General features: G+C 39.4%; 4 protein-coding genes across 9 annotated transcripts; 2 read left to right on the forward strand and 2 right to left on the reverse strand.

The window, feature by feature from the left end:
* Nucleotides 1–109: 109 nt before the first annotated feature.
* uqcc6 (ubiquinol-cytochrome c reductase complex assembly factor 6) lies at nt 110–1,530 on the reverse strand. The gene is made up of 3 exons (XM_072386349.1): nt 1,418–1,530; nt 770–922; nt 110–530 (listed from the first exon to the last, which is right to left on the reverse strand). Exons 2-3 carry the CDS (start codon nt 875–877, stop codon nt 411–413), a joined length of 228 nt encoding a protein of 75 aa, XP_072242450.1. The 5' UTR covers nt 878–922; nt 1,418–1,530; the 3' UTR covers nt 110–410.
* Nucleotides 1,531–2,116: 586 nt separating this feature from the next.
* tdg.2 (thymine DNA glycosylase, tandem duplicate 2) lies at nt 2,117–6,745 on the forward strand. 4 transcript variants are annotated; one of them, XM_072386350.1, is made up of 10 exons: nt 2,117–2,529; nt 3,695–4,020; nt 4,278–4,477; nt 4,563–4,632; nt 4,959–5,094; nt 5,449–5,531; nt 5,651–5,745; nt 5,828–5,999; nt 6,121–6,261; nt 6,342–6,745. In XM_072386350.1, exons 1-9 carry the CDS (start codon nt 2,474–2,476, stop codon nt 6,213–6,215), a joined length of 1,233 nt encoding a protein of 410 aa, XP_072242451.1. In that variant the 5' UTR covers nt 2,117–2,473; the 3' UTR covers nt 6,216–6,261; nt 6,342–6,745. The 4 variants fall into 4 exon arrangements, with proteins under 4 accessions (XP_072242451.1, XP_072242454.1, XP_072242453.1 ...); XM_072386353.1 differs by having other exon boundaries at nt 2,117–2,380; XM_072386352.1 differs by having other exon boundaries at nt 2,117–2,211.
* Nucleotides 6,746–7,461: 716 nt separating this feature from the next.
* tdg.1 (thymine DNA glycosylase, tandem duplicate 1) lies at nt 7,462–13,322 on the forward strand. 2 transcript variants are annotated; one of them, XM_072386354.1, is made up of 11 exons: nt 7,462–7,595; nt 8,230–8,304; nt 8,980–9,146; nt 9,379–9,689; nt 9,781–9,850; nt 10,276–10,411; nt 10,585–10,667; nt 10,761–10,855; nt 11,510–11,681; nt 11,948–12,100; nt 12,496–13,322. In XM_072386354.1, the coding sequence occupies exons 2-11, from the start codon at nt 8,246–8,248 to the stop codon at nt 12,621–12,623; spliced, it is 1,374 nt and encodes a 457-aa protein (XP_072242455.1). In that variant the 5' UTR covers nt 7,462–7,595; nt 8,230–8,245; the 3' UTR covers nt 12,624–13,322. The 2 variants fall into 2 exon arrangements, with proteins under 2 accessions (XP_072242455.1, XP_072242456.1); XM_072386355.1 differs by lacking the exon at nt 8,230–8,304.
* A 1,199-nt stretch (nt 13,323–14,521) lies between these two features.
* LOC140307458 (patatin-like phospholipase domain-containing protein 2) lies at nt 14,522–20,065 on the reverse strand. Of its 2 annotated transcripts, none has more exons than XM_072386357.1 (6): nt 19,722–20,065; nt 18,827–19,059; nt 18,658–18,723; nt 15,533–15,742; nt 15,052–15,402; nt 14,522–14,899 (listed from the first exon to the last, which is right to left on the reverse strand). In XM_072386357.1, the coding sequence occupies exons 1-5, from the start codon at nt 19,906–19,908 to the stop codon at nt 15,259–15,261; spliced, it is 840 nt and encodes a 279-aa protein (XP_072242458.1). In that variant the 5' UTR covers nt 19,909–20,065; the 3' UTR covers nt 14,522–14,899; nt 15,052–15,258. The 2 variants fall into 2 exon arrangements, with proteins under 2 accessions (XP_072242458.1, XP_072242457.1); XM_072386356.1 differs by having other exon boundaries at nt 15,052–15,405.
* Between the last annotated feature and the right edge of the window lie 1,344 nt (nt 20,066–21,409).

Raw genomic sequence — 21,409 nt, forward strand, 5'->3', positions numbered from 1 at the left:
ATAATTTGAAAAACACAGACATTTGCCTCCAATTACTGCCAAAATTCTAGTTTAATATATTTTATTAAAAATGTATTTCACCATCTTTGTGAGAACCACCCACTCCTTGGTTACATGTGTTCATGAAGCTTTCTGTCGCTGTTTTATTCTTCCTTTTACTCCTCCAGAAGACACATTCAAAAAGGATGACGATGGATAAACAAGGATCATAATAAGGACAACTCTTTTCGGATTACCATGACCTGGATGACTGAGAATCTACATGGCCACAATCCTTGCCTATTCCATCCGAAGAAATTATCAATTTTTTTTTTTTGCAGAAATCCCAAAAATGATTGTTTCCAGGTACATTGCAGCATATAGCTTTATCACTCCACAGACTGTCCATGCAGAGGAAATATAATTCCACATCAGTCCGCATTTTGTCCCTTTTTCAGTTGCTCTATGGTGGCGACAGCCTCCTCTCTAACTTTGTAGCCCCGTAGTTCTGTCCGAAGTTCACCAGGCTTTGGAGGAACTTCTGGTATACTCTGAAATATGGAAAAACAGCAAGCACCGATTCACAAATTATGAAACATGTTTGTTCGATATTTTTCATCTCTGTTCATGATTGGTCAAGTATTGATGAAGTCTAATATAACAATTAATAAAAAATAAAAATAAACAGTTTGAGCCACTTAAGCCACTTTCTTCCTTTACATCCAAACATTTTGCAGACAAAAAAAAACCAGAGACCATTTACAGTGAAAAGAGATTTTGGTTTCCTCACCAGATCGGGCAGGTAGTACTGGTGGACGACCTGTGCTCCTGCAAACATGGCCAGAATACAAGCTCCCATCATCCTAAGGTACCGAGGCCACGACACACCAGCTGGCATCTTACAGACTTATGAGATCTGATTCAGCCTGGAGGAGAGATGAAACTGACAAAAAGAAGAAAGAAAGAATGAAAGAAAGAAAGAATCAAATCTAATAATTGCTATCATAATAATATAATCCATTTGCATGGATCCATTTGCAAATTAGCTACAAGTCTCATGTTATCATACCTTTACTTGATTAACTGCTTATAACCCTTTCCATGGCACTGTGGTCAGGGTGAAGTATAAATGTGTTTTATGAATACATTATACTTACTTACTAACTTACAATTGAACCACAGCTGCCATAAACCACAATGAAAACTGGTATGTTATGGACATGGGTTATCAAGCCGGGTTTTCTAATGATGTAAAGTTTTCACACAATGTATGTCTGACATACATCTACTCATAAGTGCATGTGCTGTAACAGGCTGCTGTTTACTTCACAGGAAGACTACCATCAGCGATTACTCATGATGTAATAGCCACGAGTGCAGAGATACTTAATAAAGAACCACACATAAACTGACCTGAAGAGAAGCTTGTAAATCTTACCTTGTCTACTTCATCAACAAACAGGTTAATAGGCGCGATGTTAAACTGTTTCTACGATCTCAAACCACAGCGTCTGTCATTGGGACACACAGGCAGGTCACACTGTGAAGCTAACAAAAACATGATTTTAAAATATGAAGAGTTCTCACTCCGCATTTATCAATGCCTGGTGACATAGAGTGTACTTGCCTTTTATATGTATATATATGTAAAGCTACGAGCAGTGGCTGCATATTAATGTGATAATTTACCTTTCATATAAAATTGTAAGATTGATACACCGGAGAAGTGTGAACTAACCTCAAATCACTTGAATGAAAAGACTCAGATTTGGAGTGTCAACTAGTTACACCGAATTTGTACAGGCTCTATTATTTCCTGTAGGGTGATTGGTGTTCAAAAATATACTATCTTTGTCTATGACCTTCTTCTCCGTCACGAATTCACATTGGTGCATTCATGAATTATATATATTTCGCCGTCTAGTGGTAGGCTGTTTGAATTCATGCAGTCCATGTAGTCGGCCGTATAATTCCTCGTGTGTTCTCCCATGTTTGAATTACTAAATAACATATACTGTTTTGATTAGTCTTTAAAAGTCGTGTATATGTTGATGTTGCTCAATAGAGTTAGGCATTTAAAAATGTTTTTGACTATGAGCCATGTAATACAGCTCATTACCACAAGGTGGCAGAAGGCGTTCAGTAAGCCTGCTTTAAACGCGATGTTGAGCGTTTAAATGGTCTTTGTTTTGGGAGTCCCCCGTTTCCTTAATTTAAACCTTAAGAAAAAATGTACGACAGGTATGTCACTATATTCAAATGCATTTCTGTTTCGTTAATGTATAGGTCACTTGCAGATTAAAGACGGCTGTGGAATTCGGTAATGTTGTTAGCATACTATTAGCTAAATCTTCCTGCAGTGGCGTCCATTCGTCTTTGTGCCCCGCAATGCAATACAGTCGTAAGTGGAATACTGTTAAACTTTCCGGCTTTTAATAAGGACCTTTTGACAGTAGAATGGATGTTAATGTATTGAAATAAGTCGACAGTTAAGATGGAGGAAAACCAGTTTACATCATTGACGGTTCCCTCGGATTATTTTCAGCAGTGGTGAGTTTGAGTCGGAGCTGGTAGGATTGGGCTGGGGGAGGTGTGGGGGGCACCTCGACGTCTTCATTTTCATGCATGATGGAGAAAAAACAGCTATCATCAGAGGAACGACATCATACGTATCTGTACATTTTACATGTATGCTCTTAGTTTTTTCACAGTGTAATTATGATGGATTATAGCTTTTTAGACGTTGTTGCTTGTTAGAACTAAAATAGTTGAGTTACAATTTTAGTATGCAGCAGTAAATGTTAGAATTGGCCATGAATTATAGCCTCTTTGGTCAATTCTATAGGGCATAATAGTAACAATCATATAATAAATGTTGTGTGGCACTTGCATTCACAACCTTAAAAAGTGTTTTGCAAACAGTGATTGAAGAACTAAATGCTGCACATCTGGTAAAAGTGCAAGGCCAGAGGACACTGCATATAAAAGAAGATGCTGTAGTACAATTATTGATTGTCAGTGCTATATTAAATGTGAATAAGTAGTTGGAGAAACACATCAAACATTTCCAACAGCTTTTAAGTTTTAAGAAAGGATCTGAAAGTCTTGCTGGGCAGAGAGAGGCAGCGTGTGCGCAGAAAGTTACATAATGTTGGGCCACTTAACAGTCAAAGCAACATTTCCCCATTTGTCACCTATTGCAGAGTGTTTGCTAAGAACTTTAAAAATATATACACACCATGCAAAAAACTTTTTCCTCAGACCGTTCTTTCAAGCTTAGAGTGGATATAGTAAGATAAAGTGCTTATGTTCGAGATGTAGTTGACACTAAATCATCAACTTGTGCTTGCATAGTCACGTTGTGTAATTTCATTCAAAAAGCATGATGGAACATCTGGAGACAGACAGATATACGCTCAAGACAAGGGAGATAATTTGGTACTCCAACATACATGAAATGCATTAAAGGATTGAATATAATGCACAGCGTACAGAGTGGTGTACATCATGTGCATGTATGTTTGTAAGCACTTTGTCTTGTGTAACTGTGTGCAAGTTTTCCTCACACCCACTTCCTCACATACTCCATTGAACACAAGACATAATTTGGCTTTTCTCGCCGTCTGCAGATCCGATATCTTCTGTTTTTACTCACCTTCTCTGTCCTTCCTCTCTCCTCCTCCTCCTCCTCCTCCCTCTTCCTCCTCTTTTCTAGGTACCAGTCTAGTCAGCAGCACCCTCAAGTGCAGCATGTGATGCCGTATCACAACATGGGCCATTACAGCGATGGTGCCATTGAGGAAGAACCCGTCATGACCGAGCTGTCCGTCCACCGGGACCCAGCGCTTTACCAGGAATCTTTTTACCACAGCTGCCCCCCGGCCCCAAACCCCTACCAGGAGCAGGCGTGCCAGCAGAGTTTCAGGGAGCATCAGCACCAGCAGCATCCTACGGTCCTGCACCCCCCTCAGCATCAACATACGACACAGCAGCAGGAGACAAGTATTCAGCTCCAGCCTCAGCCTCCTGGCCCGCCTCAAGGTAAAGGAAGAGGTTATTGATTAGAGTAATTCTCTTCCTTTGTGAAATCCACCCTATGTTTAGTTTGCTCTCCCTGTGCTGAGGAACTTGCCAAATGGTTCTCTACTCTGTGGAATGTTTGAATAACTTGAATGAGGAGAAATCATGAAATGCCAATCCTAATGTCTTATTCTGCTGTGGGCTTCTTATGTTTTTATGTAGATTATTTTTTTTCGATTCACTGTCTTACCTCAGCCACTTTCTCCTTGCTATCCCAGCTGTGACACCAGTGAAGAAGAAGAGAGGACGACCTCCTAAACAGCAGGCGGAGGACGGTGAGACGCAGGAGGAGGAAGATGAAACTGAGGCAGCGAAAAAAGCCAAGAGGGCTCTCAATCGTTTCAACGGCATGTCGGTGGCTGAAGTTATGGCCAAAACCCTGCCCGACATCATCACCTACAATCTTGACATTTTGATCGTGAGTTAGTTGCTGGGAATGGATGAGTTATGGTTTAGGTTTTCAGGTGTGTTGTTATGGTAACAGCTTTCACGTTTCTCCTCAGATTGGAATTAACCCAGGACTATTGTCAGCCTTCAAAGGACATCATTATCCGAATCCTGGCAACCATTTCTGTATGTTGACACAAAAATTGTGGTTTTGGCTTGAAATGTTCAATCGGCACAGAAATCGTGACAAGCAGACATGCTCGGTGCATGGCACAGTTGTGCGGTGTTAAAACTGTTAGGTCATCAAAGGGAGATATTAAGATTTTTCAGAATAGTCACCCCTTGAGGTTTAAGTTTCACCTGTCACGTTTGAAAATGAGAGGTTTTTTTTACCTCTAGTTCCTCAACATCTTTGTATGACCTTTCTTCTTTGTGATGTTCAGCAGTGAAACAGCCTCGTCATGAAATTGAATGCTTCATGGATTTAATGCTTAACTGTTCTTTCTTGCCAGGGAAATGTCTGTTTCTGTCCGGTTTGACTGACCAGCAGCTCAATTTCACATACGACCAGAGTCTGCCAGAGAAATACAGCATTGGCTTCACTAACATGGTAGAGAGGACCACACCTGGTAGCAAAGATCTCTCCAGGTGAGGAGGGGGGAGAAAAAAAAAACCCACAACAGCGGAAACAGTCTATAAGAATGTCATTTCAGTTAAAGCTCGATGGGCACTGGCAAAGAGCATCCCGCACCAAGACCAACGTCAACGCGCTGGCATTAGACTAAAGATAAACCAACGATGGAGATCACCTTACGGAAAGAACTGATAAATCATTTCAGGGCGCAAAATGTATTGGTATTAGTAGACTGTGGCAAAATTCCAGGGTCATCAGTACAGAATGCTGTGTATGGGAAAAAAAATAAACATATTATAATAATATAATAAACATAGAATAGTTGTCTGCTGTCTGTAACTTGTTTTGTTTTTTTTCTTCCCACCCAGTAAGGAGATTCGTGAAGGAGGCCGACAGCTACTTGACAAGCTGAAGAAATACAAGCCATTAATAGCAGCTTTTAATGGCAAAGGTAGAATTATTTCAACACTGAAACAACCACATTTTGTCTGTGTTTGAGGTGTTTTATACATTTATTTTAAATAACACTGGTTAGGTTAAGAAATAACAATTTTTTTTTTCTTTTTTTAGGTATTTATGAAATCTTTTGCAAAGAAACCTTCGGCGTGAAGGCCAAGAATCTCGAGTTTGGCCTACAGCCCTACAAAATCCCAGAGACTGAAACAGTATGTGGAAACAGTGACTCTTGAGATATACTGTCAGTATTCTATAAGAATACTTACAATAAACATATCTCACGTGTCTTAGGTGTGCTACTTAATGCCATCATCAAGCCCCCGCTGTGCCCAGTTTCCGCGTGCACAAGACAAAGTGCATTTCTACATCAAGCTGAAGGAACTGCGAGACCAGATGAAAGGCTCGGCAACTGGCCACGAGGTGGTAGAGACGGAATACTCTTTTGACCTGCAGCTAGCTAAAGGTAAATGGCACAACTCCCCGCAGTTACTGGGAACAGCTGGAAAACAAACCTGCTTGTTGGGGATTTGCATAAGCGGGCATATCTTTGCTGTTTTTTTTTTTAACATGTCTTTGTTCTGCAGAGGATGCAAAGAGGATTGCAATCAAAGAAGAGCAAGTGGATCCAGAGTATGAAAGCTGTGGTGGTCTGCGCGATGAAGTGAAGCAAAGCAGCTAAGATGGAGGAGAGGAGGAAAAGCAGGCATGTCTGCTGTAGCACTCAGGTAGTGTAATTGGTGTAATTACTGACTCATAAATGACTTATGAAAGCAGTATAATCCATCTGTGTTGTGTTCATTTGCAGAAATGAGCACTGTAGGCCAGCCGGCGGACAACATGACAAAGGACCACCACAGCTGGGGTTGTTTGCTCAACAGATAACCAAATATCAGCTGAACTTGTAGCAAGGCACATGAGTGAGAATATGAAACGACACCACGAGAGAAGAGGGGCCGTGCTGTTCGTGAGGCAGTGCCATGGGATGCACAAGAGATAAAGAGCCCACACTGTTATATTTAACACTCAGTCATGCACATGTGTTTTATGTTACTTTTTATTATTATTTATTGCATTTTGTATATTTGATTCCAGCTACTTATTTTCTACTTTGATAAACTGGTATTTTATCATTTATCTGTTGTGTAAAAAATGTAATTGGGCTCATTTGTAATTTCTCATTTGTAAGTACAGCTTTATTAAATCTCTAAAGCTGCCATGTTTATTGTCTGGTTGTTTGAGTCATTTACAGGAAGCTGTGTTATACAGTCTTATCTCTAATGTGAGAGAATGCAGAAACAAGCATCTCGAAGAAATTTCTAATGCATATTTTTGAGTGGAAAGCCATTTACAAAGCTCTGTAGAGAAAGCAGGAAGATTCTGCTTTCCTTTATTATACCTTATTGAGTTTTACTGATAGACTTTGTTAATCATGAGACAATTAAATTCTAACGTTACATATGTTAAGCTGTGTCGTGTAGACATCATTGCTGAAAGACTCAAACAAAACCCACATTATTATCACTATTCGGTAAAAATTCCAATTAAACTGTGATTTTTGCTTTATATGAGACTCTGTAGTAGGTATTTAGTAATACATATTTTACTCGTGTATCGTATTAGTTTAAATAAAAGCTGAAAAATACTTCACCCAACTGCAAACTTAGCCCTTTAAACACGACAATCAGCCAATTGTAAAGAACCTCGCGGTGTTTTAAAGTCGAGCAGCTCATACCAAAGATAACAGAGGTGGTCTCGTGTTTTATTTGTTGACGAAGTTGTCGTAAAGTTTACATTATAAAACAGAATTGAAAACGAATGTTTTAAATATTCAGTCGTCGAAATTCGTTTGTCAAGTCAATTTTATTTAAAATAGGGAAGGCGATTGTTCGAGTTGCCCCTCTTTCTTAAACTTGGGATCTTCCCGTGTCAAAGTTGACAGTGTTGTCATGTCTTTGTTGCCTCTGTAGCGCTGTAGATTTTGTGAATTGAAGTGTGGAATAGATGGAAAAATAGCAGTTATCTTAACGTAAGAGACCAATTCAAACCTTACCCACAACAGGTATGTTAAGTTTATAAATCGCTGTTAATTATATACACTTTATTTTGGGGAAAACGCAGTGGACGCGAAACCATTCATCCATGCTAAGTTAGCCGGCTAACTAGCTGTTGGCTAACATTAGCTGTACTTGTGGCACTGTAACTAAGGAGTTTTTAACAGTGAAGTTAATTCTATCACCCTGAATATGAAAAATATTTATTTTAACTGGCAAAGGCCCAAACTGGTACCGTTTATTGCTTACATTGTATTGCAATCCCGTTGTACGGTAGTTGGGGGAAACCGGTTTCAGGCGGGTTAGCTTGTCAATTAGCAAAGTCTTTTATTAAAGAAGAAGAATTTTAGCAGGTGTGTTGCTGAAACTAGTATTTACGATACCAACTAATATGAAAGTTCTATCTTACTGGATCAGTAAGTAATAATATAACTTCGTTTTATTCTGTCATTATCATTTAAATGTCCCTTTGTTGTTTTTGTTTATGTTCAGTTTTATGTTTTCTTGCACCTCCTCATTCTGATTACAAGGCGTTAGCACATGCATTCAGTTTCATACTATGCCATAGTCTTGTATGCTAAACCACATGTACAACCCCAGGCTGTGTGTCCTTCAACATACATGTTAATTTATTTGATAAAGTCAAACCACCCAAAAGATGGAAGAAAAGCTGAATGGATCACTGCCTGTTGTCTCCCCGGAGTATCTTCATCAGTGGTGAGTCTTTCTCCTCACCACAGTGTGACCAGAGTGTGGTCAGATTTTGTAAACAGACCTCTAAATGGCAAAGTGTGATGAAATGAAATGAAAGCATGTGCATCTATTTGCCCTTTTGTCTTTGTTTTCCCCTCATCATTTTCATATTTGGGATGTGAACCATAAACGACGATTCTCGCAGCTGTACATTTTGCTCTGTTTTTGTCCTGCTGTGTAATAATCTGTATCAATACTGGGGGAACCAAAGAAATGCACTTGGTCTTTTCCCTTTACAAGACGAGAAGCATTGATTCACTAACCATTTGCTGACTGTCAAGTTAAAGTCCAGCTTTGTCATGCAGCCTAAAAATGAGTTGCAAGTAACTCTGCCACTGCTAGAATTATATTTATATTCTCCTCTGTTATTTGTGGATGTATGCAGATTCTCATTACTTCTTCCTGCAGTAGCTTCACTGAATGTTGCCCGATGCAGCAGACTACAGCTTTATTGCACATATGTAACATTTGTTTTTGCAGTGCTGATTGGAAGTTTCTGATTATGATTAAAAACACACAGAAAAGTTAAAAGATAACATGGCAAACAGGTTTAACTCGGCTCACCATCCACAGCACATCCCACTCTAATTTGGCTTGATGTGTTAATACTTTATTATTATTGTTATTATTCCACAATAGGGTGCGGTCCGCCCAGCAGTTTCAAGCTCTCCAAGCACAATACTCGAACTTCAACCATAACCATCAGTTTCACTACCCAGAGGGTACGACTGGAGAGGCAGCCATGGAGCACATGGCGATACCAGAACCCATGACAGATCAGCTGGAGCCTGCTAACCTGGCAAAACGTACTGTGACGCCTTTTGAATAAGCATCTTCACAGTATATAGAGCTAATTTAGGACTATCAACTCTTGGTCTACAGGATTACACCAAATATATTTGGCATTCTGAAATTGTTTTAAGTGTTACTGTGTTTAGCTTGATGTATTGATACATGAGGCAGGCAAAAAAAAGTAACTCTCCACAGTAAAGGCTCTAACGTTTCTCTTCATGACTTGGCTTTTTCTTGATCTTGTAGCCCCAGCCAAAAAGAGAGGCAGACCGGCACAACCCAAGGAACCGCGTGCACCCAAACCACCAAAAGTCCCCAAGGCACCAAAGGCACCAAAGCCACCAAAGCCACCCAAAGACCCAAATGCACCCAAAGCAAAGCCAGGTCCGAAGCCTAAGAAGGCTGCTGAGGCTCAGGCCGACGGAAAACAGGAGAAGATTGATGAGAGCTTTAAGAAGGTGAAGAGGAAAGTGGACCGATTCAAAGGGATGTCAGAGGAGGAAGTCATGAAAAAGACTCTGCCAGACCTGCTGGATTACAACCTGGACTACGTCATTGTGAGATTCACTTTATAGCTGGTTAACGGTTAACTCTATTGGGTAATAATTTGAGTTTGTCAGCTTAAGAAATATCTTGTTTGTTTCTCAGATTGGTATCAATCCGGGACTGATGGCAGCTTTCATCGGACGGTGGTTTCCGGGTCCTGGAAATCATTTTTGTAAGTTACGATTCGGGAATAAAATATTCAAAGGATGTAAGAATGCTCACAGTTCCCAGTTTATAAGGGTCATGCCTCTAAGACTAAAAAGTTCCCAATGCGGCTGCCTCGCAGTAAAGTTTTGATGTTTTTCTTTGTTGCAGACGTCTTGTTCAGCAGTTTTCGTTCAACTGAAACATAAACTAACCAGTAAAAGATTTTAGACAGTCATACAAAAGTATGCCATCCTGTGCTGTCTTTGTAAAACCCTGTTGAGTTTTAGACCTCTATACTGTGGACTGTTAAGTGAAATCAAAGCACACAGCACATTTATCAGAATTGAATCAAGAGTTAATGACATTTTTTCCAACTTAATTTATTTGAAAGAAAGGCACTTGTTTTTGTTATCTACTGGGATGACTAACAAGGAAACCCTTTGATTCCAGGGAAATGCCTGTTTCTGTCAGGATTTACCGATGAACAACTCAATCACATGCATGACACAGACCTGCCTGTCAAGTACAAAATGGGCTTCACCAACATGGTGGCCAGAGCAACACCAGGGAGCAAAGACCTCTCAAGGTAAGCCTCTAGACTTTGGGCAAAATGAAATGCATCAGTGTTGTTAAGTTAAACAAAAAAAAAAAAAGCATAATAGCTGACAATGAAATGCTGAGATTTCAGTTGCTTTTACAGTCAGAATTTTGCCCAAATGCTGTATTGTAGCCCTTTTTTGTTTGTTTTCTTCTCCCCAGTAAAGAATTACGCGAAGGAGGCAAAATTCTCGTGGAGAAGTTGAAAAAATACAAACCACTTATTGCTGTGTTTAACGGAAAATGTAAGCTTTCACCTTCTACAGAGAAACGGTTCCAACAAAACGCCCCGATTCACCAAATTAATGTAGGATTTTTTTCTCTTTTTTTCCCCCCAGGTATCTATGAAATGTTCTGCAGAGAGCTATTTGGCAAAAAACCCCAAAAGCTTGACTTTGGTTTGCAGCCACACAAGATCCCAGACTGTGATGTGGTAAGAGCCCGACTCCGTCCCTTATTAATGGAATGAACACGTTCCCAAACAGGCTGAAATTACACATCCGTGTAATTTCTGCTGGCTTCAACCTTTTTGTTGTGTTAAGGCTTTTATGAAACCCACACATTAACTGACTGAAACAGAGTCTGTTGAGTGACCCCCAAGCTGAATGCTGAATCTCTGCTTTTTAGTCAAGTAACTGTACTGTTGGTTAAACAGTGAGAAGGAAATCACAGCCAGGTTTAGAAAATGAAAACAACCAAAACCACAGATTTTTGTTGAATGGAATTACGTCAGTTCTATTGTTTTTGTAAATGGCTAGTAAAATTCTAAGTTTGCCTCTTTTAATGAGCCCAGCTTCGAACTCCACCCTCAACTTAACACAAAGCTCTTAATTACGCAAGTGGCGAACACTTAAAAATGTGCCACTAATATTGGATAAACCTCAATCCTGATCCCCACAAGTTCTTCTCTTCATTGGTGAACTGCAGTTTCAAGAAAGACACACCCAGCCATGTCACTGACTGTTTCTTTTTTTAGTTACCCGTGATGTGTGTCTCTGAATGTAAAAAAAACAAAAAAAAAACACCATACGGTCATCGTATGTACGTGTTAACAAGAGGTGACTTAACAGCCGTTCTGCCTATACAGGCTCTGTATCTGATGCCTTCATCCAGCGCTCGATGCGCCCAGTTCCCTCGTGCTCAGGACAAAGTTCACTTCTACATCAAGCTGAGAGAACTCAGAGATCAGCTCAAGGGCGTCCAAAAAAGCACCGAGGTCCAGGAGGTTGAGTACTCATTTGACCTCAAGCTGGCTAAGGGTAAGCTTGATCATGGCTGATTAAGTGTATTTAAGGAGCTGAAAATTTCATTTTTAAAGTGTGATGTAACAATAAGTCTAAATAAGTGCTCTCCCCACTGCTCGGATAATAAAACCGTTTTAGACACTCTTACAGCCACTGAGGGTTGTTGCATCATTTACTTTAAACAACATTAATGATATTAAATACCTACAGTTTGTTGTGTGCAGATCCAAAAAGTATCCCATTTGGTATGTAGCTTATTTCTTCCCTTGTTATGCCAACAGAGGACGCCAAGAGGCTGGCAATAAAGGAGGAGCAGTATGATCCCGGTTATGAAGATGCTTATGGTGGAGCATATGTGCCGAGAGGACCTGAAGAAGGCCAGGCTGAGGGCCAGACCAACGGTCTCTGTACATTCTCTTCAGCTGAAAACACAGGTAACCTTGAACAGACACATGAGCCCGAGGCCATGCCAGACTCACAGTCACATCCTTCTTTTGGATGTGTGGTGAACTCAGGAAAATAGAGCTGAAAAACGCTCAGATGTCTCATAGATGTAACGTGCTCCATTAATTTGACTGGTAAAATAAGCCAACAGTGGCATTTCCTACAAACTGAGGACTAACACTAACTATTACTTTCACTTTCCTGATAGTTTGGGTTAGAATGGTGGCAAATTTGGTTCCAAAGTTGGAACAAAGATTTTGAGCAAGAAGTTGAATCTGTACTTGGACTTCGTACACATCCAAACAAACTGTCCTAGAGAGATCATTGGTGTAACAGAACAACATCACTAGTTCAGCGACTCCACTCATGTGTTCTCCATCTTCAGAGGGAGCACAGGAGACGACCGTGTCCCTGTCAGCAGAAGGCCAGCTCCCTGACGGACAGTGGATGACTCAGTCCTTTGCTGATCAGATTCCAGACATCGGTGGTGGACCAAAAGACGGCAGCATATGAGGAAAAGGTGTCTGCGTGTCGCAGAGACGGCAGCCATCTCAGTCTTTTACCTCATTTTGTCATGTTTTAGATTTTTCCTTTTTAGTAGTGTCTGAGTGGAGTATGACCACATTTAGAACTCGTTAGAAATTTTGCAGAACGTTCTCTCTGCACATTTTATTTTGCCTGTGGTCTTTTAAACATGACGATTGTCTTCACGGCAGTCTTTGAATATGTGAAATCAGGGACACTGATGACTGACTGTCTTTGGAGAAGGTCATGTATTTAAACAGTTTTTTTTCTGTCCTTGTACTCTACTCTACTGTACTGTACTGCACTGTGCTGCAGTAAGTGTCAATATTCATGTCTACTGCTTGGACAGTAGATCAAACTGGTTATTTTCTGTTCTTGACGGATCAGTGTGAGCCTGTACGATCCTCTGTTTGCACTGAGGATTTAACTAGCATTACTGTTTTTACAATTATGGTGCTATGAACTGATGAGATGCAAAATGATCGCTCGATAAAAGCAGACTCATGGATGTCTGACATCCCACCGGGGGAAACTTCTGGCCTTTCAATGTAATGTTACACAACTCAAAATGTTTTTCCTTTTGATTTTTGTTGTTTTTTTTTTTTCTTTTAGGAGTTTATAAAAATTTCACTCACAAGGAATTTTATGAAACACTTGTCTATTAAAATGTCCTGATTATGCTTTTTATACATTTTTGGTTGCTCTTCATTTACATACACAATTAGTAGATACGACAACTTTGTGTCTTCATTTAGTTTTTTGGAGATGGAATACAACTTGGAAAAAAATTCAATACTGAATGGAGCCTTCTTGCTGGTGAAGAATTCCGCATCCTCGTAACCTGAAGCAGAGAACTTCTAATAGTACTCTGTACTCTGGAAAAGGCCGGAAACTCCGTTTCATACGCAGATTTTGAAAAATTATTGTTAATGGCTGCATGTACCTGATAACCCTTCATGAGAACTGATGAAATTAATTGTTTTCAAAAGTAAGGTATCCTCAGGAATTCCAGGAAGGAGGTCTACACGGTCCCATTGACTCAGTGAAATTCAGACGTTTTGGGGGTGAGATGCTGTGAATATAAAACTATAGAAATAATTTAAACTATCTTTAAGTAGAAGTAGAACAAAGACGACGCATCAAATTTTTTAATATCAGAAAATCTTTTATTTTGAATATTTGTTAATTTTCTTGTTTTTTTTCAGTTGGGACTGGGATGTAGTCACTGTTCTTTTACCACCATGTTGCATTCTTTCACCAACACTGATCATTTGTAAACTCAGCAGACTAACTGTTGGAGTTACCAAAGTCGAATGTTTTCCCCCATTTTCCTCTGTCATACTTTCCAGTCGCGAACACTGTGTTAAACCTTTACCACAGAATCAGCCTCCAATGGATGTTCCATCAGGTGTCCGGGAGGTTTTTTTTTTCTTTGATATCATACAAACCTTTTGAAAGTAGTGTTGTCCTCATCCCACCTTCTTAAAACCTGATTCTGGCATCTGTATTTTAACATTTGATGCCGTCTTTGCACTATTAAGAATGACAGAAAGAATTCAAATTATTTCCAAAACAATATATTCTGTTTTCATTGACATTTATCACCCCAACTTTTATTGGAACGGGGTTGTGGAAAAGGTCTTAAGGTAATCTCCGCTGCTGAGGTTAACGGCTGCATCTTTCGTCTAATCTAATGTCAGATCACTGAGGTCTGCGTCAGAGGAATTGTTGCTGCAGTGCTTTTTTTTCAAGATGCAATGAGATAAAGGTAAAAATGAGCATCATAGTCAGCATGTGTTTTGCAGTGATGTTATCTCCTTAGAATCTCTTGTTTAACAGCAGCTGCTCTGTTTCAGGAGATAGAGACAAATGAGAGTCGAATGGCCAACTGTCAAAATGCAAATCCACTCACTTATTGGGGTCGTCACCTCTGATGCACCACCTGCGCCTGCAGAGACCTGCCGCTGCACAACCTGATACCCATAAAGTTAGAATAAAAACTCAAATATGTCACAGACTATGTTGTACAATAATTCAAGTGTCAGATGTTGTTACTACATAGTTATTTCCCATTGAAGTAATAGTTAGATTCGTGCATGATAGCTCGACGAAAGCGCTTTACTTTTTGGTAAGTAACTAGGTCAGCTGGATGAGGTGGAGGAGGAGGGTCAGCAGATACAAGATGAGCTTCACTGGATGGAAGTCAGCGATCTGTGACCCCCACATGCCCGCGTCATGAGTATTCCTGCAAGCCTCACATAGCACTAACACAGAAATACAAAGATGAGCTCTCGAGTCCGTATCATATGGCCAGAAGGAGATTTTGTGATTGGGATAAACATTAACATCACTATTTATTCATCACAGGGAGTTTAATTACATCTTAACTAAATAAACTTAAAATGAACCTCCTTACCTTTCGTGATATCCACTGGAAGATTCTTCATGACTTTGTTTTCTAGCCACCAATGATCTTCCGTCTGGGGCTTTCCATTCAGCAGCATCTCCCTCTTACTCCCCTCGTGTGCTTGAGCCACTGTTTTCACCAGCTCACAACAAGCAGGTGTGATCCTGCTCACATCCACCAGCACGCAGCGGGGATTATACTCGGCACTTAGCAGATCTAAATGAACGAATAGTCGACTGATGACACCATAGAGTAAAACAGGAAAATGATTGACTTGGGAGCAAGGAGATTAAGGTACTCAGCTCTTTTTTTTAGGAAAGAAAGAGCATCCATGTAGCCAATGTGGCAGATCTCAGCGAGCTTCTATCCAAAACCATGAAAAAAAAAAGAAAGAGAAGGAAAGAGAAGTCGTGGAAATTTTAGCTCTCACTTTAAAATCCTGTTTAATTTCAACCAACTTTACATCCAAGAATTTTGGACAGTGATTCACCTCCAGTTTAGGAGGAAAGAAGGATGTACAGACACGATACACGTTGCCAGTGTTGACCTGAATGCTAACATTGCCGTAGTGGGACTCAAGGAAGTTGAAGGTAGCCTCTCTGGGGCAGATGTCACTCTCGCCTGAGAAAGGGGCCATAGTGATGGTGTTTCTGTGCTCGAACAGAGGCATGTTGTTGCTTAGCGCCCCGTCCATGTAGCGCTGAGAGGAAAGAGGAATGGAAGGAATGGAGAAGCCAGACTGCAAAGATGCAACACAGATCAAATCTGGGATTCATACTGCAATTTAAAGAAATAAAGTGTGAAACGTGGAATGGCAGCTCTCTGTTTCTGAATGGCACCTAAAGTTTGAATCTGAACAGTTTAAAACTAAAAAAAATACCTGTGGTTTTTAATTACAGTGGAATGGTATTTGCTATCAAAAAGAGAAAATAAACTGAGCCAACTGTTCTTGCCAACGATAAGGAATGAAGGAAACTATGCAGGGAAATTTTTGGTCTGTTCAAATTTATTTGCTGCCTTTGAAATGGTGGGTTATAACATTCTGAATAGTTTGTTGATATCAAAGGTTCTGACTTAGTGATATCTGAAAAAGAGAAGTTTTTGTTATCACTCTGGAATGTTTCTTGTCTGCAGCCCCCCTTTCACTTGTGGGTTACTCTAGATCCAATTTCAGGTCCGACAGTCTTATAAAGTTTATGCATATGTTGCCTTTAGGGTCTTTTTTTTAGGAAATAGACTATTCCTTTATTTTGCTTTGATGGTGATATCTAGGTCTATTTGCCCATTAAGTGAGTCTGAAGTCTGGATGAAGCTTAATTTTCTCATCCTAATGAAAATAAAACTACAGGCCTTTGGTTTGGAAAATCTGGCACTATTGGCCCTTTTGCTCCACACAGTCACTCTGCTATTAACAATCAACAGTTTCCAAATCAAGCTCTCTCTGACTGAGGGTGCCAAGGTGAAGCCTTATCTCTCCCTTGAAGACGGCTACAAATTTTTTACGTTGGATCTAGATCAAGCCTTCCCTGTATTGTTTGCAAATACTTAAGTTCAAAACATGGCAGCTCATCTTTTAACTGGGACAAAAAAAAGCATGAACACGTAATCCTAGTCTCTCCTGTAATGCTGCATTTTAAAGCTCTAAATGGATCGGCATCATCTTATTTAAGAAAGCTTCTTCTAATCCACACTGGTGTCAGCTGGATGCTCTTGGATGTTACGAAATCTAGACTGAAACATGAGGAGATCAAACCTTTACAGTGGTTGCCCCAAATGTTTTGCACAATCTACCTGTCCTAACATGCACCACTCAGACTTTGGAAATAATCAAATCGCGACACAAGTTTCACTACTTCTTCCTTGATTTGGATTCAAATAGAGTATGCGGCCTATGTAGATCATTTGTGTTGTGTTGCACTCTTATCCTACAACCCTGATTCCAAAAAAAGTTGGGGCGCTGTATAAAACGTAAAACAAAAACAGAACACGACCATTTGCAAACCTCATAATCCCATGAACCGACATTGTATTCACAATAGAACACAGAAAACATTCAATGTTGAAAGTGAGACATCCTACAGTGTCATAACTAAGACTAGCTCATCTCAAATTTGATGCCAGCAACATGTCTAAAAAAAGAAAATGCTCTAATGCACCATATTTCCATCAGAGAAAAAGGCTTTTGAACTAAATGCTGATAATAAGCCAGGTGGTCTTTCTCCTCTTTAGTCTAGACTCCAGATGATGCGGCGTCCATAATTTCCATGAAAAATTAAAAAAATGTGGTTTGTCTGACCACCGAACAGTTTTTCCACTTTGTCTCACCCCATTTTAAATTAACCATAGAGAAAACTACACCTTTGTTGGATCGTATTCACATGTGGTGAACGGTTCACAAACAATGATTTCTGGAAGTGTTCCTGCGCCCTTGCAGTGATTTCCATGACAGAATCATATCTGTTTTTAATGCAGTGCTGCCTGAGGGCCCCATGTTCTCGGACATCCAGTAGCGATCTTCAGCTGTGTCCCTTGTGCACAGAGATGTTTCCAGATTCTCTGGATCTTTAGATGGTATTATATACTGTGGGTGGGTGTTTGTGATTAACATTTTTCTGAAATTGCTCTACAATTTGTAGATGTTTTTTATTTTTCAGATGGCTGAACCTATGCCCATCTTTACCCCAGAGACTCTGCCTCACTAAGGTGCCAGAGTTCATGTTTCCAATCAACCTAATGAGCTGCAGCATGTTCTACAGCTGTTTATTTTAAGAACTTCTGTTTTCGAGCCCTTTGCTGCCCGGTACCAACTTTTTTGAGATGTGTTGCTCCCATCAATGTCAAGACAAACTTATTATTCATGGAATAACAAAATGATAACTTTCAACATCTGACATGCTTTCTATTTCCTTTTGAGAATAAAATATTGGGCTTTTAGATTTGCAATTTACATTTTACGCAGTGTATTTATCCATTCTTTATGTTTTTTTTCTTCTTCTTCCTACCTTTTTATATTGACAAAATTATCCTCCATATCGTCATATTATCACTGTCATGACTATTGTCATCAATATTGTCACAGACCTTTTTGGAAATATAATGATATGATTTGAGGCTTTGTAACCTTTTAGCAATATTATAATTATTAGCAATGTTGTCATTAGTATAATTGTATACCCATTATATTATATTATATTATATTATATTATATTATATTATATTATATTATATTATATTATATTATATTATATTATATTATATTATATTATATTACTCGGAAAGATGGTATATTACCTCTTTGGATGAGCAAGAACTGCACTCACCACAACTTTATCTTCCATGTTTGCTTTGTTATCATTTCAGAGTTCTGTAACCTTTGTTCCCATGTGCTGTTCTGTTATGTTTTGCAGTTAAATTGAAAAAGAAATACTTGATCAATTTGACTGTAAATGTCTCTGGTCAACTTTAAATGCTCCATAAATACATTTTACCTTGACCTATTTTATCATTTCTGATTTAAAGGTAATGTAAAGCAAACCGTAACCCACTACAAAGCACCTTTTCTAATAATTGTTTTACTCGAATCTAACTAAATAATTGCACTGGGCATCCACTCACCACTCCACGGTATGAAGGTGGGATGAAACCACAGTAAACAGGGAAAAAGCAGCTGCATATGAGAACCTGTAAATTGAACACAAAACAGGTTAAATCATCAGAATTTAACAGATCAGAGCCCCAGCCTCTGATATTTTGCAAATGCCGTGATATCAGCACTCTGTTCTACCTGAATGAGTTCATCTCTGCTGGCAAACTCTGACACCAAAACATTTTCCCCATCAGCCAGTCTGGTGAGGGACACACAGAGCTTTCCAGTGGCCCGGAGGTGGGCGTCTTCTGGAAGGTTTTCCAGCAGATAGTGTCGGACTGTTTGCAGCAAACTGAAGGTCGGGTGAAAAACACCCAGAGTGTGTTTTCTGGCTTCTTTTGCCATGGTTAAAATCTTGAAACAGAGCTGTTCTGAGGGTTGACAGCAGAAAATCAAGGTTTGGCGAAGTGATATATTACAGTTGCTTTTTACGCGAATAGAAGGGAAAATGTATCTACTCCCTTAAAAAAGGAAATAGATTAATTAGTCAGTTGATTAAAGCCACAATTTGAACTATTTGACTTATTTTGATTGTTTTGAAGAAGCTAACTTTCTACCCCTTCTTCTGTTGGGACTTATTTACAATGGTGTCACTATCAAAATACTGGAAAAATGCTTAAGCAAGTACATGAACTGTGTCATGGCCTTACTGTTTTGTTGTGCTGCAGCAATACAACGCTTAGCAGATGTTTTGTGCTCACTCACTTTGAATATAATGTGACCTATGGAATTTGCTCTCAGTATTGCATGAACTCAGTGTGTGTCAGTGAACCTGCAGAGTACAATGTTTACTCCACGTATCAATCAGATCAACTGTTCTAAGATAGCATATCCCTGACCTTTATGAATGGCAAAGTAGCCCAAAATAGAAAAACATGGGTCAGGTACCTGATTTCATTAGATAGTAGAATGTTTTCATGGGACATAAAACTTTCCATGCATTAGCAGATCATTCTGATACATATAAACATTCAAGGGAGCTCTTAATGAGCTCCACCATCTCTAACCTGGAATGTACGTAAATGTAACTCACCCATGGGAATCCCAAGTGTCAGAGGTGCTGCCACGAGACAGCCAGATGAAGCTCCCCCAATTTTAGAAGCCCTGTGAACCAGCTGTGGGAGCCTCTCGAGGATACAGCTCAGAGATCCCACATAGTAAATACTCCTGAATCCACAACCTGTGAAAGCGATGTTCCACTCCTCTACCCTGTTGTGCATCCTTTCAGAAGTTTCTATCAACTTTGGGAGTAATTAAGACTCAAGTTCTCCTCTCTGATATTTTCATCTTCGTAAGTTGTGAATAGAAAATAAAATCATTTTAAAAAATGCGAGTCATCTCACTACAATTAAACAAGCTGTGTGACATGTGACTGTAGTATGCACAGCAGTGTGGTCAGGCCACGGGTTAAACTGAGCATTTCTGATTGGCTCGTGGCAGCAGTAAATAGCTTTGCACAATGTGTGGTGATAGTAAATTAGGAGTTCAATATTTCTGTCTTCTTTCAACTTTTACTTCAGTTTCTGTTTACTTTTTCATTCCTGCTGTGTATTGCCCATCTGTAATACTTTAACAACTTGACACTTTGAACAAGTAACAATTCTATCAACATAAATGTTTTTAGTATACTACCAAGCCCTCATAAAGACTTCAGTTCCAAGATTTTTTTAACTAATTTGCTTAAATGTTAAAGAACTTGACTTATGTTTGACATATAAACAAATTTAAAATGTACATTTTTTAACGATTTGTTTCTTTATATTTTGGCCACTTGGGGGCAGTATAACAAGCAGTAACTAAAAAAAAAAGCACTCATCAGTATTTCTGGTCATCTACTAACTGTAAGTCTAATAAACATGAATAGAGGACTCAGACTTGAGACGGATGGAAGTGTGAGAAATTTAATTATAAAATGGAAGTAAAAAAATTATCTAGATTGAGGAACAGAGTGATACAATATAAAGGATGCTGAAAGGATATGTTGGAGATATTGTATCAAATGATGTGACATGGTTTTCTTAATTTCTTATATCAAATTAGCTTTACATGAATCAGATTACTTCACAACTGATCTTCTCCATTTTTCACTTCACTGCTCGCTTTTTTAAAATTCAAAACTCAAAGTCATTTTCATCTCTTCAGTTTTTATGATCTATTTTATTTATCAAAGCACAAAATCAAGACAATGAGCAGAAAGAAGCTAAAGTGTTCTGCAGATCAGTTCGGCTTTAATGTAGATAAACCACAGGAACATGTTTTGGTTTTTAAGGAAGCCTGATCAATTAAACTATCAGAGAGGGTAAAACAAGAAAAATATTGTTTATTGTTTGCTCGGTTCTGCTGGTATTGACTTTGATGGTAACAACACAAAACATGCAAGATTTTTCCATTCATGAATTCATTATTAATCAGTATTTGCGGGCTGTATTACAGTGATTTACTTGATGCAGCAGAGGTCACTGACTCGTCCTTTTACTTTTGGTCTGAAGTTTGGTTGGATCCAAAATTTTGGAGCCACCCCATTGCTCTGCCCAAACCCCAGCCGCTAATTGTGCTTGGAGTTGACTTGATGGTGGCTTCATCAAACCCAGAGTTGGCACTGACGCTGGGCGCAAGCTGTGGACTCAGGCCCATGGGATCTGATGCCCCATGAGTGTTCCGGGTACAGGTACTGAGGGTGAGAGTATCTCCTGGGCTCACTGCGAAAGGGTTTTTGTTATC

Source organism: Leuresthes tenuis, unplaced genomic scaffold (assembly GCF_036924035.1).
Source record: "Leuresthes tenuis unplaced genomic scaffold, fLeuTen1.0.hap1 SCAF_5, whole genome shotgun sequence".
NCBI lineage: Eukaryota > Metazoa > Chordata > Actinopteri > Atheriniformes > Atherinopsidae > Leuresthes > Leuresthes tenuis.

What these genes read in the sequence shown, in the direction of transcription:
- uqcc6 (XM_072386349.1), bottom strand. Translation starts at nt 877, where the DNA reads ATGCCAGCTGGTGTGTCGTGGCCTCGGTACCTTAGGATGATGGGAGCT. An exon ending in AGTACTACCTGCCCGATCTG is followed by an intron (nt 531 to 769) that starts GTGAGGAAACCA and finishes TCCATATTTCAG; the next exon opens with AGTATACCAGAAGTTCCTCC.
- tdg.2 (XM_072386350.1), top strand. Translation starts at nt 2,474, where the DNA reads ATGGAGGAAAACCAGTTTACATCATTGACGGTTCCCTCGGATTATTTT. An exon ending in AGCAGCTTTTAATGGCAAAG is followed by an intron (nt 5,532 to 5,650) that starts GTAGAATTATTT and finishes TTCTTTTTTTAG; the next exon opens with GTATTTATGAAATCTTTTGC. An exon ending in TGACCTGCAGCTAGCTAAAG is followed by an intron (nt 6,000 to 6,120) that starts GTAAATGGCACA and finishes TTTGTTCTGCAG; the next exon opens with AGGATGCAAAGAGGATTGCA.
- tdg.1 (XM_072386354.1), top strand. Translation starts at nt 8,246, where the DNA reads ATGGAAGAAAAGCTGAATGGATCACTGCCTGTTGTCTCCCCGGAGTAT. An exon ending in GCCTGCTAACCTGGCAAAAC is followed by an intron (nt 9,147 to 9,378) that starts GTACTGTGACGC and finishes TTGATCTTGTAG; the next exon opens with CCCCAGCCAAAAAGAGAGGC. An exon ending in TGCTGTGTTTAACGGAAAAT is followed by an intron (nt 10,668 to 10,760) that starts GTAAGCTTTCAC and finishes TTTTCCCCCCAG; the next exon opens with GTATCTATGAAATGTTCTGC.
- LOC140307458 (XM_072386356.1), bottom strand. Translation starts at nt 19,908, where the DNA reads ATGCACAACAGGGTAGAGGAGTGGAACATCGCTTTCACAGGTTGTGGA. An exon ending in GCAGAGATGAACTCATTCAG is followed by an intron (nt 18,724 to 18,826) that starts GTAGAACAGAGT and finishes TTCAATTTACAG; the next exon opens with GTTCTCATATGCAGCTGCTT. An exon ending in TCTTTCCTCCTAAACTGGAG is followed by an intron (nt 15,406 to 15,532) that starts GTGAATCACTGT and finishes GGTTTTGGATAG; the next exon opens with AAGCTCGCTGAGATCTGCCA.